Consider the following 16,109-nt stretch of genomic DNA (forward strand, 5'->3'; position numbering starts at 1 on the left):
ATCTTGGGGCAGGGGTGGAGGTCCAGGGCCAGCAGACAAGCCTGTGGGACCCTAGGGACACCACGTCTATGCAGCCCAATTTACACAGGAGTAAGCTGAAGCCTGTCCCGTAGCCCCCTCCCAGTACGGGGGTGTCTCCTTCTAGCTCCAGGCGGGTGGCGGACACAAGACCCCAAACCCCGACTTCTCCGGGTGCCCCGGGGAAGTGCCCAGCCCAGGCAGCCCCCTGGGTACCCTGGAGACCCCGCTGGCCATCAGGCAGGCACGTCTCCCCACCCCACGGATGAGCCCTGGTCATGCTGCCAGCACACTGGGTGCCCCTGCCCCGTGGCAGAGCTGCCTCCAGTCCCCTTCTTCTTGCCCCCTTGTCACCTCCCCAGTGTCCACTCCTCCTCTGACCCCATCCCATGGTCCCCATGTGTGAAGTCAATGTGTGTATGTCCCTGCGGGCTCGTCGGGATGTCGAGAGGAAAGGGCCCCACATGGTAAGGGGTGGACGGAGTCCCTCAGGATCTTAGGGGCTCTCGTTTTCATTGGAAACTGTATGGGAGGGTGGAGCCGTGGCCCCGGAGCCGGGACCCTCCCTTCTCCTCTGGGCTCTCCTCACCTCACGGCTCCGGGCAAGTCCCCGCCTCTCCTGCTCTCAGTTTCCCAGTTGTACCAAGAGGGGTCGGACGCGGAACTGCGTCAGCGCGCGCTCCGCGTGGAGCGGGTGCCGTGCACCCTCCTCGCCGGATGGGGTGTGGGTCGGGGACACGTGGTCCTCCTTCCACCGCCGCCGGCCTGGAGGGCGGCCGGGGCCGGGCGGGGGCACTCACCTGGCAATCTACCATCATCCTCGGCCCTGGCAGCGCATCGCCGGCCCCAGGGCGGGGCCCGGGGCTCGCAGAGGCCGCTCGCCTCGGCCCGCGCGCGGCCCAGGGGGGCGCCCGGCTGCGGGGCTCATGGCGCGGCCTCCCGTCCTCGCCGGGCCCGGGACTCCGCGACCACCGCCGCCCGCGTCGCCGCCGCCGCCGCCGCCCGCGCCGCTCCCATTGTCTGCACCGCCCTGCGCCGCCGGCCGCTCGGGCCCCGCTGCTCGGTTCCGCCCGGGCTCCCGGGCTCCGGCCGGGTGGGCGGGGACAGCCGCGGCCCCGCCCCGCCGCGCCCCGCCCGCCCGCCGCAGGTGTGAGGGGCGGGCCGCGCGCGCGCGCGCGCGCTCGGGGGCGCGCTCGGCCTCCCTCCCGCCGGCGAAGGTGGGGGGACCCTGCCGAAGCTCCCGGGCCTCGTCCACTGTCGCACGCGCACGGGGCCCGTGCGGGCCCGCGGACAGCGCGTGCACGGGCGCCGCGCCTCGCCGCAGCACAGCGAGGGTTCAGCGCGCGGCGGGTCCCACGCGTAGCTCACGCCCGCTGGGACCTCGTGCCACCCCGAACCCAAGCGGCCGGGGGCCGTCGGGCGCTGGGCCGGGTTGGCGCGGAGACCTGGAGACTTGGGAATCTCTGAATATACAGCACTGTCCTTCTGTGCTGGTCCCCACATGTAGCCTGCAGTGGCCAGCTGGGTGCATGGCTGGGCCAGGGGACCTGGAGGCGGCGGTCGACACGGAGCACGGGCAAGAAGGTCAGTGCGCCCCTTCCCCCTCCTCCTCTACGCCTCTTCCCCTAATCTCTCTGGCGGGACCCCGGGACACGCGATGCAGCGTAGACCTGGCTGCAGCCCTGGTTGGGGTCAGGGGTGTGGGAGGGGGGCCCTCCTCGGGGGTGCCGGAGGGATGGTCCGAGTGTTGCAAAGGACTTCCCTGGGCAATCGGTGATTTCCTTCTCCTTTTTTAAACAACCAAAAAAAAGTGTATTTATTTTGAGAGAGAGAGTGCAGGAGGAGGGGCAGAGAGAGGAGAGAAACAGAATCCCAAGCAGGCTCTGCCCTGTTAGCGCCACCCCGTGGTGGCAGGGCTGGAACGCACCAACGGTGAGATGGTGACCCCCGCAGAAATCAAGAACGGATGCCTGACTGACTGAGCCTGATTTAACCCACGTGCCGCATCACCCCTTTTTATACATGGAGCAGTGCCTCCAACGGATCAAGGTCACTTGGCTCTGGGTGACCAAGTCCAGCCGTGAACACGAACGGGGGGGTTCAGAGTCATTTGTCTGCACCCTCACTGAGCCCTGCACTAACCATCACAGGCGTTGTCCTGGGTTAGGGCTCCCCCTGTGCCTCCAGGTCACTCTTCTGGGGTCGGGGCCACAGACCCCATTTGCAATGAGGCTCTAAGAAGCCACCACAGGAGCTTGTTGGTCACAGGGCTTTGTGTGACATAGCCCCACTGTGGGTTTGAACTCAAGTCAATCTGACCCAAAGGGTGTGGCCTCTGATCCCAGCCTTGGATGTGAGGATGTCCTGGGTGGGAGCCATGGAGAGGGGCACTGGTGGCAAGGGGCTCTGAGGGGCGGGCTTCCTGGGGGAGGAAGGCTCTAGGGAGGCTGGAGTAGGGTGACGGGTGCACACTGGGGAGGGCGTCTGGACCAGTTCATGCAATGCTCTGGATATCAGGTAAGGAGTCGGGGGTCACCGCAGGTTGGGGAGGGAAGGGGACACAATTCAGGCAGCCTTTTTGGTTTTTTTTAAGTTAATTGATTTTGAGAGAGCGAGAGAGCATGTGTGATCAGGGAAGGGCAGAGAGAGCAGGAGAGAGAATCCCAAGCAGTCTCCACGCTGACAGCTTGGGGCTTGAACTCACGAACTGTGAGATCATGCTCTGAGCCAGTATCGGGAGTTGGATGCTTAACGTACTGAGCTACCCAGGCGCCCCTGGGCAGTCTTATAAGAGCCACAGCACCCTTGATTTGGAGGGAGTTTGGTGGGCGTGTTATTTGGCCCCACTCAAGCATGGATCCCCAAAACCAACCAGGGAGGAGGAGGCTGCCTCAGTTTCCTCCTGTGTAGTGGGGGCTCTGGGGGTCATCTGCTGTCTCCTTCCAGGCTGGGGGCACGCTGGTTGGAGGGCCCAGACCTAGCCACGTCTCAGAAGCCACATCTCACCAACTGCCCAAGAGGAGTGGGTGTCCCAGCCATGATCTCATTTGGCCCTCACCCCAGGGCCTCAGATGACCTGTCCAACATCCCACAGGTGCTGTCTCCCCTCCCACAGTCATTCAACATTTATAGGACGCCCCCTGGGTTCCAGCTACCGGGGGAATCTGGGCCGCCCCATTCTATCCCCCCTTAGAGTTTACCAGCTGGGGCGAGGGGTGCACATAGGCAGACGTCGTAAGTGACACAGGGTTGCGGAGGGTTCGAGGAAACACTGAAAGGCACCCACTCTGGAGGGGGGCACAAATCAAGGCAGACTTCCCGGAGGTGATGTCAGGCACGAGTCCCCAGAAATCAGCCGGGTGATGGGACTGGCAGACCCGAGTGGCGGGTAGTGTGAGCAGAGGTGTGGGGGCCAGGCCCGATGGCCGAGTGATGGCGCGGGGAGGAAGCTGCTGGCCGTGAAGGGACAGGAAGCCTAAGTTTCAGGGGCCTCCACGGCAGACATTTTGTATTTGGGCTATTGTCTGTTTCTTTTTTTTATTTTTTTTAAATTTTTTTTTTTTTCAACGTTTATTTATTTTTGGGACAGAGAGAGACAGAGCATGAATGGGGGAGGGGCAGAGAGAGAGGGAGACACAGAATCGGAAACAGGCTCCAGGCTCTGAGCCATCAGCCCAGAGCCTGACGCGGGGCTCGAACTCACGGACCGCGAGATCGTGACCTGGCTGAAGTCGGACGCTTAACCGACTGCGCCACCCAGGTGCCCCTTGTCTGTTTCTTAAAGAAGGACCTTTGCAATTTAGAAAACTTCGAAGCCCCCCAGACTGATGGGCCCTGACAACATTGGTGCCTGGGGCTCAGACCCGATCCTGCCAGTCAGGGGCTGAGGACCGCTGGGACTGTCTCTGAGCCCTCTCACCTCTGTCTGCCAGGTCAGGCCCCGTCCCCGTCCCCCCTGCACCCCCGCCAGGCCCCTCACTTCTCCCCACCCGTGGAGCAGCTGTGGCTCTAAGCCCTCAGCCCTTCTTTGGCAAGTAGCTCGGACCCTGGTTGGGGTCTAAGAGTTGGGTCCCGTCACTCCCTTGTGTCTGAGAGCTGGGTCCTGCGATGGCGGTGTCAGCCGTACTCCTTGGGGGCTCGGGCCGCGGCTGGGAAGGTCCGTCAGCTGGGGCCGGGAGGGGCCGGGCTGGGAGCGAGGCAGGGGCTCCCCACCGGAACACGTGGACTGTGGGCCCACCCTCGCCCTTCTGCCCTGCAGGCACCTCAGCGCCTTTCCCTGACCTGCCCTCCCCCCTGCTCATTTTCTGGTAATCTGTCCTTGCCCGCTGGACAGACTGCAGGCCACGGGAGTGCGCCTTGGGCTGACCCCCAGCTTTGGAGGGGGGCCGTGCGGCTGGGTGCCTGTTCCTCCCTATGTGGCCAGAACGTACCCCTCTGTGCCCCGCTTGGCAAAGGTGATGCTGCCCCCAGAGGGGACACTGGGCCACCAGACCCTGAACCCTCCCTCCCCCCCATCTCCGTCCTGCCGGGCAGACACGGCCACCGAAGGGGCTCTGAAGTCCCTCTGCGGCTGCCACGCTGGTGAGGCCGCCCTCCCGCGCCCACTAATCCTGGGCCTGCACCATAGCTGTGGAGCCCGACGCCCGCAGGTGGCCTCCCAGGGTCAGGAGGTGCCGGCAGAGGGCCGACATCAGGGGCCCTGCGTCAGGGGCTGAGAGGCCACCGTGGTGTCCAGCTGATGAGCTCTGCCCCCCTTGTGGTCGGGGGTATGGCTCGCTGTCACCTCACCCCTCTCCCAGGACAACGGGAGCAGAATCTCGTCTGCTGCAGCGGCCGCTGTAATGCAGGCTTTCTAGAAGACCGGACCCTCCCTCCTCCACCCCCACAGGCTGACTGTACGTGGGATCCAGGCTGCCCGCATCCCCGGTGGCTGGCCGCGCAGACGCTCGGATGTGCAGGTGGAAACACCCCGGTGAGGACTTCGTGCACGCCACCTTTATTAAAAACTGCCCAAACCCCCTTACAAAGGTGGGGCTGGTGCCAGAGAGTGTGGTCCGCCGTGGGGTGCGGGCTAGACTCGACGCCAGAGAGGGCCAGGCCCGTTCTGTCGCAAAGACTCACTCCGGGGCCGAGCGCGGTGTGGCTGGGGGACGTCCCAGCACCCGGGACCCCTACAGCCAGAGAAGAGGCATCTGGATGCCTTTCACGCCGGGGTCTGAGAAGTGCAACTTGAGGGGCAAATAGGCAACAGAAGTGGGTCAGAGGCGGGATTTCAGGCGCTGAGTAGGGCTGACTCCGGAGCCTGCCCCGAAGGCACGTCTGCTGGGCCAGGCCTGCGGCTCTGTCTTCTTCACCTCTTCCCGCCTGACCATTCTCGGGCCACGCTGCCGTGTGATCTTGGTGTTCCGCTCGTGTGGGCGCGGCCCTTCACAGTTGACAAAGGCCCTTCCGCATCCATTTCCCAGGTGAACTTCTGCTAATAGACTGAGGTAGGCAGGACCGGATGGATCTCACCTGAGGCCTGAGAGGGGGGGCGCTGGTAAAGGGTGCTCTGCTGGGACAAGCTGGGGTGCTCCGCCGGGGGCGAGCAGGGTGCTCTGCCGGGGCGAGCTGGCTGCAGGGCTTGGGGCCCCCATGCACAGCAGCCTGGCTCAGCCATCAGCTCCTCAGCCAGCTGCTGTCCTTGTCCAGCGTAGAAAAGCGGATCAGCTTCAGGCTCGGTGGCTGGGGCTTCCTGTCATCCCAGAGGTACTCAGGGGACAGCACTCTGGAGGGCTTGTAGGAGATGAAACGACGGTTCAGGTGGCTCTCCTCCTGCCAGGCGGCCATGATGCCATTGGCCTTGTCCGCCAGGATGGCCATGTGGCAGCCTCTAGTAAACTCGTACACCCTGGCCACCCGCCCCCCAAAGACCGCCCCACCATAATAGAAGTCCCCCTCGTCGTCTGCCACAAAGGCGGTGGAAGCATGCCTGCGCTCGTAGGGAAACTGCTGGCGGGGCACAGCATAGTAGCCCGGGTGAATGGCCGCCACCAGGTCCCCCAGGGTCTCAGGGCCCCACGGGTTCCGGAACACCATGTCCACGTCGAGGCAGAAGATGTAGTCCACCTCCCGGTGCGCCCTCTCGGCGATGTGCCGGCTGATGGTCTCCATCCGGCGCGTGGAGATCTCCTCCCAGCGCGAGTGCCTCTGGATGAGGACGATGCTGAGGAGGCGGCCGGGGCCCAGCGGGACCCGAGGAATGGCCGCGGGGTCGTTGGTAAAAACATAGTAGTGCACCCGGTGACCCTGCATAAAGAACTGCTCGGCCGACTCCAGGAAATGCTGGACGAAGCGGGTGTACCTGGCAGGAAGAACCCCGTCATCCAGCCCGGCCCTATGGGGCCGCTGCCTGTGCAGGGCGTGGGGCTTGGGGTCCACCTCCCAGCTCCCCACCTTGAGAAGCCATGCAGGCGTGACCCTCGGGGCCCTTCTCTGTCAAAGCCCCACAACTGCAGTGTCAATCTCTTTAAATTTTTTTTTTTTATTTTAGAGAGAGAGCGCGCACCTGAGTTGGGGAGAAGGGCGGGGTGGGGGGGGGGAGACAGAGAAAGGGAGAGAGGGAGGGAGAATCTTAAGCAGGCTCCACACTCAGCATGAAGCCCCACGTGGGGCTCAATCCCACGACCCGGGGATCATGACCGGAGCTGAAATCAAGAGTCGGATGTTCAACTGACCGAGCCCCCCGGGCGCCCTGCAGCACCAGCCTCTTACAGCCCTCGTAGGAATGATACCTCACGAGGATTCCTAAAATCTGCAAACTCGCAAACTAAGCTGACTTAGTTTAAGGAGTACCTCCTACGTGTCAGGCAGAGTTTCAAGGGATTCTTAGCTCCTTTGAGCCTCTTAAACTCCCTGAAGGCAGGCAGGGTACTCCCCATTGTAATGTTAATTTTTTTCAGGCTCCACCAACAGAGCCAGCCAGTGCCTCCCCCATAATCCCCGTTTTAGAGGTAGAGACACTGAGGCTCAGAGAGAGGAAAGTGATCACATGGCCCGTATGTGCTGCCTCCAGGCCAGTTGAGTGGTGCTGGGGGCTTGGGGCTCTTGAGGTCCCAGCTGGAGGAACCCACAGGGCCGCACCCCCCAGGTCGAAGCTGGTTGGACCAGAGGGTCACCTGACATGCCCCCCCACCCCACCCCACCCAGCGCTTTAGGTACTGGGGCCCCACTGGTTTCTCTCTCAGGAGTCCCAGCGAGAGCCCCGGGGGGAAGCTGTCAGGTGGTATCCCCTGAAGGAAAGGCCAGGTGGGGTGAGGGACAGGAGAGGAAAACAGGGGGGAGGCCCAGAGTGGGAGAGGGGAGAGGGCCCCGAGGGCGGGCCTTGACCTGCCTGTAGCCTGACCATGGCCCCCCAGTTATGCGACGGTCTTGAGGGATTCTGTTCCTTCCTACCTGCCCGGACCGTTCAGGGGAAGCAGAGAGGGGTAAGGAGGCAAGGGGGTGTCGTCACAAAGTCTCCTGCTGCTCCGTCACCGGGGCTGGCTCCCCGCTTCCATGCCAGGGCCAGATCGCCTCTTCCAGGAAGCCCTCCCATCATCACCCTCTACCCCCTATCTTCCCCCACACACACACGGGGCCTGGTTCAGGGCGTCCCTGCCGTCCAGGCAGGGTCCTGTGTCCAGGTCCTGTCTCTTCCCAGACCGGCAGCTCCCGTGGCTCAGTGAGAACCACCCACCGGGCCCACTACTCACTTGCCCACGGCAAACACTGTGAGCCCGATGGTCAGGTTCAGCGGCTGGTAGATGTGTTGCAGCAGCTCGGGGTTGAAGGTTCCCTCCGAGACAATGGGCGCCAACCAGGGCGTGAGGGTCAGCAGCTCTGCAGGCCTGGAAGTGGGGGAGGCCGTGGGCACGGAGGCCCTTTCCCTGTGAAAGCCTCAGCCTCTCCCCGGCCAGGCCTCCTACGCTGTGTGACCTTGGGCAGCTTCATCCCTGTCTCTGAGCCTCACTATCCTCATGTGGAAGGCGGGGTTAGGAACACTTCCTTCCCAGCACGGTTGAGAGGACCGGGAGTTAATGCACACCGAGTGTCTAAGGGGGCCTGGCATCTCAGGTGCCTGCTAAGTGCCGAATACATGAGGGGTGTAGACTGGGCACCTGCTATGGAGCTGTGCTTCTGCAAACACCGTCCCATCATGCAGTCCTCCAAGCTGCTAGGAGGTGGCTCTTATTAGCCACTTGCATAGAAAGAAGCCCAGAGCTGTTGAGTAACCTGCCCAAGGTCACACAGCCAGTGGCAGAACCGGGCTGGACCCCAAGGCCACCTGATACCCCCACCACCCCAACTTACAAATCAGAGCTCTGCCCACCGCAGCCTCCCTCCCCACACCAGATCTCTCCGTCCCCAGGCCCTGCCCAACACCTACCTTTGCTCCAGAAGCTTGGGCTGAGGGTACAGTGACCTGTGACCAAAAAGGGCCAGTGGTGAGGGGAGGCAGCCCCCAACCCCCCGGGGCCACAAAGGGGGAAATGACGGTCTGCTTACTGTGTCACAGGCTGAAATGGCTTCTGCCCCTTGTACTGCAGTTTCATGTTGCTGGTGGCAGAGGACAGAGAGAGCTGTTAGTGCCAGGGCTGGGGACAGACGTATTCGGTGCGGGAAGGACAGGGTGGAGAATAAGCAACCACCCGCCCCCCCACCCCCCCGCAAGGGCAGGCACCCTTCCAGGTTCCGTGCAGACTCCCTCTGCGCGCCCTTCCCCACTGCGTGCCCACTCTGCTAGGGGTGGGGGGCTGGGCTCCTACAGAAGCAGCCTGTCCAGGGTCACTAAGTGGCAAGGCCATGATTGGTACCCGGTGCCGGCTGTCTCCCAAGCTGATGCTGTCTCACACACGTCACTCTGGAGGGGCCTGGCAGCGGACAAGTCTTGAGAAGCTGCAAAGGCCTGGTGAGCGCCATTCTGTTGCTTTCTAGCCTGGGGACCTTGGGCGAGTCCCTTTACCTGAGCCCGCGGCAACGGTTAGGCAACGGTTATCGTAACCAGTTACACCAACACCAATCACCAATCGAGGGAGGCCTCGCGGTGATGGTGCCTGGCGGGTGTGATTAACATCTACACCCGCTGCCCTTAGGTAAAGATTATCCCAGGGCGCCTGGGTGGCTCCCTCGGTTCAACATCCACCTTCGGCTCAGGTCATGGTCTCGCAGTTTGTGAGTTCGAGCCCCACGTCGGGCTCGCTGCTGTCAGCGTGGAGCCTGCTTAGGATCCTCTGTCCCCCTCTCCCTGCCACAACCCCGCTTGTGCTCTCTCAAAAATAAATAAAACATTAAAAACAAAAAAGATATTCCACGTGGCCTGGATGGGGTTGGTACAACCAGGTGAAAGGCGTTAAGAACAGAGCTGAGGTTTCCGTGATGAGATTCGGTCAGTGTCCAACCCGGGGTCCAGCCTGCTCCGCGGAGTCCAGACTGGCTTAGCCTAGCGGGTCAATCTTTCTCCCTCCCGCCTCCTGTTTCTTTAGTGGAACCCCACTTTTCCTCATCTGTAAAACAGGTAGCCATCCTTCACCCTGAGAGCTGCCTTGAGACTTAAACAAGGTGTGTGCCCAGGCCCAGCACAGGCAAACGCTTGTTAAGACCAGGCGTCTTGTCCCCTTCTCAGCAAGCGGCCTGGGCGGCCAGCCTCCGCCAGCAACAGCCAGGTTAGCCTGGGTGGGCAAGTAAGAAGGAGGTCCCTAAGGACAGAGGCTGCAAGGTGCAGAGAGCCTCTGGGTCTGCCATTAACTGGCTGGAGATACCTGGGGCCAGACATTTGACTCCTCGGGCTCTAGAGTCCTCCCGATAAAGTCCTCCCCCGAGGGTAGAAGTGAGGCCCAGAGAAGGCAAACCCCTGCCTGAGGACCTTTGGAGTGGATCAGCTCCTGAAGACACCTGAGGTTGGCTGTAAGGGGCAGACCACCTGAGGGGACGGTGACTGCCCACTCTCTAAAGAATTTTCTTTTTGTTTTTTAAATGTTTATTTATTTTGGAGAGAGGGAGAGCACGCATGTAGGGAGAGAGAGAGAGAGAGAGAGAGAGAGAGAGAGAGAGAGACACAATCCCAAGCAGGCTCCAGGCTTTCAGCACAGAGCTGGACGCGGTCCTCCATCCCACAAACTGTGAGATCAAGACCTGAGCTGAAATCCAGAGTCAGACGCTTAACCGACTGAGCCCCCGCAAGAGCCCCGAGAATTTTCAATATGGCATATTTGAGAGGATAGCTTAAGCCTCCTTGAGCTTTCCTTCCAACGTTTAGTCTATGCTTCTGCTGCTGCTCTTTTTGTTTGGTTGTTTTTGGTGGTAAAATGTACAAAACAAAGATTTACTACTTTAACCATTGGTAAGCGTGCCCTTCAGGCGCATTAGGCACATTCGCACTACTGTGCAGCCGTCCCCGCCATCCATCTCCAGAACTTTCTCATCTTCCCCAACCCAAACCGTGTCCCCTCTCAACACCGACTCCCCTCTGCCCCATCTGCCCGGGCCCTGGTAACCCATTATTCGAGAGCTCTGACTGTTCTGGAGATCTCTTACAAGTGGAATCCTGTAACACTTGTCTTTCTGTGATTACTTTGACCTCTTGAATCAACAGTTTTTAGAAGTTAGTCCATCAAATTGGCCGCCCGTGCCCGCAGACAAGCACGCTTCAGGTCCCTGCTCAGAAAGTGACGGCGTTCTGGGAAGGCGGGAAGTGAACAGGAAAAGGGCCCACAGCCCTGGCGGTTGGACCCCCACCCCCGCCTCCAAGCCCAGCCAGACTCCAGCCGCCTTAAAGAGCACGGTCAGTCGTAAGAACACCGAAGCCACACGTGAGCCAGAGCGAAGAAAAAAAATCAGCTTCATGTTTTCACACTGGAAGGTAGGAAAACTAAAAGTGGAGACCTCCAGGTGAAAAGCAGGGAAGGTGTGACCATTTAACACCAACCAAAATCTCCACCTTCAATCCCTTAAAAAAAAAGAGCCAAGTAGAACCCAACGATAGACATAGACGAGCTGGAAGGGAAAAAACGTAGCGAATGCTTTTGGCCAAGGGTGATGCTTCGAGAAGCCGCAGACGGACCAAGGGGAGAGGCCAGTGGAGCAGGTGCATCAGGGGAAGAGGAAGTCCAGCTCGTGGGAGGCGGGTGGGAGAAACGAGGCCCTCGGTAGGAATCGAGGAAATGAAACTGAAACCCAACAGCTGGCATTCCGGGTCTCTCGAACCAGCAGGGTGCTTTGCTTTTTGCTTTTTGCTTTTTGCAACACCTAGCGCTCCTCCCAGCACAGGCCCGCGAGAGGCATCTCTGTGAAGGTGACACTGAGAGCGTGGTCCTTCTGGAAAGCAACAGACAAGATGGACCGAGACTCTCTCCATGGCCTCTGGCCCAGGGAGGGAACGTACCAATGAAAGGATTTTTATTGTTGTTTTTAATCTAAAAAAATTTTTTAACGTGTATTGGATTTATTTTGAGAGAGAGAAAACACACGCGAGCAGGGGAGGGGCAGTGAGAGGGAGAGAGAGAATCCCAAGCAGCCTCCGTGCTGTTAGCGCAGAGCCCGACACGGGGCTCAAACTCATGAACCGTGAGATCGTGACCTGAACCGAAATTCAAGAGTCATACGCTCAACCGACTGAGCCACCCACGCACCCCATGAAAGGATTTTTGATATGGAAAAAGCTTTATATCCAAAGCTGCTCATTATAAACTAATTTAGGACACTGGGGAATGGGACACAATGAAAATACCCGCCCCGGTTGTTGGAGGGAGAGGGGGAGGGGTTCAAGAATTAGGACCCAGTTCCTGGGGGCGGCAAAATGATGGTGGCCATGAAGAGTACACATATGCCAATTCTGCGAAAACAGGATAAAAATTGCAAAAACATTATGATCATAGCTTTTTTTTTTTTAACGTTTATATATTTATTTTTGAGAGAGAGCGCGTGAGTGGGGAAGGTTGCAGAGACAGAGACAGAGAGAGAAAGAGAATCCCGAGCAGGCTCCGCACTGTCAGCACAGAGCCTGACGCCAGGCTCGAACTCACGAACCGCGAGATCATGACCGAAGCCGCAACCAAGACTAACCGACTGAGGCCCCCAGGCGCCCCAATCACGGCTCTTTTCAACAGCAAGCAGGCTTTCTGCTTTTAGAACCAAGTAAGAGGCACCGTCTGTTCAACTGGAAAGTAGAGCAGCCAACAAGTTGACAAGGAACTTTGGAAGCAAAGTATAACTCAGACCCGTAGGACACAAGAGCGTTTTGTTTTTGTCTTTTCTGCTTTCTAGCTTCCTAATTTCCCATACTCTGTGTTTCTAACCGCAAAACCCGCCTATTGTTAATTAGCAAGCAGTCTAGGATCCGGATTGTAAACATCCCTTTAGCTATCATGAAGACACCCCCTTGAGACTGTGCCAACCTGTTTTTCCACTCTAAACTGTCAAAGCATCAGGTTCCTTATGTGGGGGAAGACTGGTCACATGTTCATTTGTCCCTTGAATCCTCACTGAACACAAAATTTAGCCAAAAGGTCAGGTCCTAAGAGCACTGTTTCCTGAGCACCTCCTATGTGCCACCTGCTACAGGAGGCTATACAGACGTCCTCACACTGCATGCTCCAGACGGCCAGGAGCGACACCTCTATCAGCCCATGTCACAGATGAAGCAAGTGAGACTCAGAGCCATGTGGCAGGATCAAGGTCAAACCACGGAGGGGGCGCTCAAAGACACTGGAGGACTGAAATAGGAATTTTACTCCATATTTGTGGCGGCCCACAAATTACCCAAATACTTCTCAAACTGATCGGAATCATGAGCTTAGGAACTGATAATCTGCAAACTGGCCGTAAAACTCTCCCACTGCCTCCACGCCAGACAGCCCACAGGGCCCCAAATTCTCCCAGCCCCATACTTACAAGATCTCTGGGCAGGGGAGATAATAGGGAACATAGGAGACCCGCAGCCAGTTCTCAAAATACATCCTGGGAAGGAAAAACACCCACCTGTTGACTGTGCACACGCTTGGTGCACGTTAAGGGAGTGGAGGCCTGCAGTGCAGAGCATCTGGGGACCCCCCCACTCTTTGGGTCTGGCTGACCTCAGAGGTCAAAGCCTCCTGGTCTTCTGCAGTGCAGTCTTTCATTTCCCAGGGAAGGAATGTTCTTAATACCAGCCCCCCCCCACCCCCACAAGAGCGTGGTGGTGAGTGGGGGCGGGGGTGGTGGGGCTTCAGAGAAGGAACACATGAGGTGCATTTTGGGGTGTGGACACGAGTGCTTCGTTAACGTGGCTAGAAGAATGGTCCAGGCAGAGGAAGAAGCAAGTGCCAAGGCCAGGAGGCCAGTGCAAAGCAAAATCCAGAAGCCAAAACCAGTTTGGTCTTACTGGGGCTGGGGTTGGGGGACAGGTGTGCCGAGAGAGGTGGATGGGACCTGGGAATCCATAAAGGGGTCAAGGTTTGGGGGTTGCAAGGCCAAGAAAGGGAGGAGTCGGGTGAGGGGTGGGCTGCATGGGGCACGCTCACCACAGCAGGCAGAGGGCAGTGCCCAACAGCAGGCAGAATCCTAGGCCCAGGGCCAGTCTGTGGCCGCGCATTGCTGGGTACAGCATTTGAGCCCGGGCTCTTGCAGAGACTGAGCGTGCCTCGGTGAGTCAGTCCACCTCTCCCGGGGCTGGCAGGCTCTAAAACCCGTGTCACCTGCAAAGGAATGCGCCCTATTCAGGGGAGAGCGGCCCCATCCTTGCGGCCCTGCCCTCCCCTGGGTGGCAAAGGCTAGGAGAGCTGCTCTCGGATCTGCCTCCCAACCGCCGCCATCCGCGGGACGCCGCCCTCGGCGGGCCAGGGGACCCGCAGCAGCGAAGGGCAGGGCGCCTGGGCGGGGCTGGGAGAAGGATGCCCGCGGGCAACAGCGGGGACACCGGAAGTCGAGTCCCGAGTCAGCCCGGCGGGGACACACCCGGCCTGGATGGGGGCTGCGCGGAGAGGGGCGGCCGTGATGCCCCCGGGGTGGGGTGGGGGCAGCCGTGTCCTCCTCCGGGAGGCCGAGCCAGGGCTCTCCAGGGGGCGGCGGGAACGCGCTTCCGCTCTCAATGGCCCGGTACCCTAGAACAAGTCACTTTACTCCCCCTCGGCCGGTGTCGGTGTCCTCCTAGGCCAAAGCGGTCCGCACCCCGCGCCTGGGGCCGAGACGCTCAGCCGACTTCCGCAGGCCACTGCGGGCGCGGGGGGGAGGAAGCGCGACTGTCCCCGAGGGCTGTAGACTCACCCCTTGCCGCCACACCAGCTTGAGGACGGAGGGTCGCACCGAGGCCGGGAGAGCAGGGACTCGGCTCGCCAGGGCCCCGGCGATGCCCGGCGGCCGCGCGGCGCTGACCCTTGGGGCAGGGCCGGCTTCCCAGCGAGCGGTCTCCGGCTGGGGGCGGGGCCCGCGGGGGGAAGGGACCCGCGCGCCCCTCCCCCTCCGCTGCCCCGCCCCCGCCCCGCGAGCCCAGCCTGCAAGCCGCGCCCCCCCGCCCCTCGCGCCCTGCCCCCCGCCCAGGCCAGGGCCCCAGTCCCCGGGTCCTAGGGAGCGGAGCGTCCCCTGGGCTCTGCCGTCCCGTGGCCCTCTGGGCGGCAGCCGCTGGCGCAGCGGGCCCAGCTCCGGGCGAGAAGAGCCGATCCGGGAACTCGGGGTGGGGGTGAGGGCCTGAGAAGTTAGAAACACTTTCGTGTTTTTAGAACAGCGTGGAAACAATCACAGGAAGGCAAAACCAGCTGAACCGTGCGCTTATTCCGCGGTTTCGGCATTCCCCCTTTGCTCAGGGCCTAGCTGCCTGCACGCTGGCCTCGGGCGCCCGGTGCGGTTCCGGAATCTCCCTGAGCCTGTTTCCTCCCCTGGAAAAGGAGTCGAAATAGTTTCCTCCCAGGCTTGTTGGGGTACCATTGCCCTTTGTTCACCGCAGAGACTCTAGAGCCCCATGGGGACCCTCTTACGTGTCACCAAGGGCTGGAGGGCCTGCAAAGGAGAGAGGCCTTTGCTTAGGCCTGGATGAGGGAGGGGTCATAAAGAGGGACAAAAAAGGAAGGCACCCTAATGGTAAGTAACAACAAGGAGCAACAAGGGAGAAACAGAAACAGCAGGGGAAAGTAAGGACCCATGCAGCTCAGAGAGGTTACAGGTTTGCTCAAGGTCACAAGGAAGCCGCTTGAAGTTGGACCTCTTCCTGGACCCTGGGCATAGCCTCTCAGGTCCTTTGGAGGTGTCACCGTGTCCTTAGGGTTTCCCTTGACGACCGCAGGTTTCCCTCAGGTGGGGCTAGTGTCCCCAGAATACGCAGGAGCCTGGCACATGACTGGGGAAGCTGGTAAGTGCCCGCAGAAAGGTCATGCTTCCATTTTTAGCTGCAAACACTGCTTCCCTGGGACCTGGTCTGGGACTGAGTGGGGTTTTTTTTTCTTTGTTTGTTTTGTTTTTTTCTTTTTTTTTAAAATGTTTATTTTTTATTTTTGACAGAGAGAGAGACAGAGCATGAGTGGGGGAGGGGGAGACACACAGACACGCAGACACACACACACACACACACACACACACACACACACACACAAACACACACACACAGTATCTGAAACAGGCTCCGAGCTGTCAGCAGAGAGCCTGACGCGGGGCTTGAACTCACGGTCAGCAAGATCATGACCTGAGCTGAGGTCGCACGCTCAACCGACTGAGCCACCCAGGCACCCATGTGTTGTTTTTTTCTGAAGTGAGCTCTGTCCTCAAAGTGGGGCTTTGAAGACCCTCACATCAAGAGTCGCATGCTTTACTGATTCTTGACAATGTTTTGCTGATTCTATTGCAACTGTATTGCCAAGACACATAGCCCAGAAATAGTCTAAAGGCCTCCAGACTGAGGCTCAGGAATCACCTGAGTGATTAGTATGTCAGCGGAACCAGAGTGAAGTGTCGGGACAGGGACAGCCCTGAGCATCCAGGAAGACAGGCACAAGCCACCCTCCGAACCTGAGTGGTTTTTCCTCAATCAGTTTTCCTGGTGCGCATTCAGGACAAGGATGCCACCCAGTAAGAAAGAGGAGAGCCAGGTGGGGCTCACACAGCCCGGG

The 16,109-nt window shown here is 59.9% G+C and overlaps 1 protein-coding gene and 2 long non-coding RNA genes across 5 annotated transcripts; 2 read left to right on the forward strand and 1 right to left on the reverse strand.

The window, feature by feature from the left end:
* Positions 1-1,261: 1,261 nt before the first annotated feature.
* Positions 1,262-5,012, forward strand: LOC147575124 (uncharacterized). Of its 2 annotated transcripts, XR_015243168.1 has the most exons (4): positions 1,262-1,602; positions 2,965-3,112; positions 3,822-3,950; positions 4,907-5,012. It is a non-coding gene; the product is annotated as an uncharacterized LOC147575124 (long non-coding RNA). The 2 variants fall into 2 exon arrangements; XR_015243167.1 differs by lacking the exon at positions 4,907-5,012 and having other exon boundaries at positions 3,822-4,299.
* Positions 4,999-14,435, reverse strand: LOC147575125 (globoside alpha-1,3-N-acetylgalactosaminyltransferase 1). Of its 2 annotated transcripts, XM_086684408.1 has the most exons (7): positions 14,278-14,435; positions 13,536-13,709; positions 12,928-12,993; positions 8,545-8,595; positions 8,426-8,461; positions 7,752-7,886; positions 4,999-6,361 (listed from the first exon to the last, which is right to left on the reverse strand). In XM_086684408.1, the coding sequence occupies exons 2-7, from the start codon at positions 13,619-13,621 to the stop codon at positions 5,677-5,679; spliced, it is 1,059 nt and encodes a 352-aa protein (XP_086540534.1). In that variant the 5' UTR covers positions 13,622-13,709; positions 14,278-14,435; the 3' UTR covers positions 4,999-5,676. The 2 variants fall into 2 exon arrangements, with proteins under 2 accessions (XP_086540534.1, XP_086540535.1); XM_086684409.1 differs by lacking the exons at positions 12,928-12,993; positions 13,536-13,709; positions 14,278-14,435 and adding an exon at positions 13,015-13,151.
* On the forward strand, positions 9,188-12,269 carry LOC147575126 (uncharacterized). The gene is made up of 2 exons (XR_015243169.1): positions 9,188-10,897; positions 11,950-12,269. It is a non-coding gene; the product is annotated as an uncharacterized LOC147575126 (long non-coding RNA).
* Positions 14,436-16,109: the final 1,674 nt, after the last annotated feature.

The sequence above is a fragment of the Puma concolor genome, chromosome D4 (genome assembly GCF_028749965.1).
Source record: "Puma concolor isolate L17-30 chromosome D4, mPumCon1.1.hap2, whole genome shotgun sequence".
Taxonomy (NCBI): domain Eukaryota; kingdom Metazoa; phylum Chordata; class Mammalia; order Carnivora; family Felidae; genus Puma; species Puma concolor.

Coding starts and splice junctions, on each gene's coding strand:
- LOC147575125 (XM_086684408.1), bottom strand. CDS start 13,621: ATGCTGTACCCAGCAATGCGCGGCCACAGACTGGCCCTGGGCCTAGGA. Junction 12,994..13,535: donor ACTGCCCTCTGCCTGCTGTG/GTGAGCGTGCCC, acceptor TTTCCTTCCCAG/GATGTATTTTGAGAACTGGC. Junction 7,887..8,425: donor CCCAAGCTTCTGGAGCAAAG/GTAGGTGTTGGG, acceptor CCCCACTTCCAG/GCCTGCAGAGCTGCTGACCC.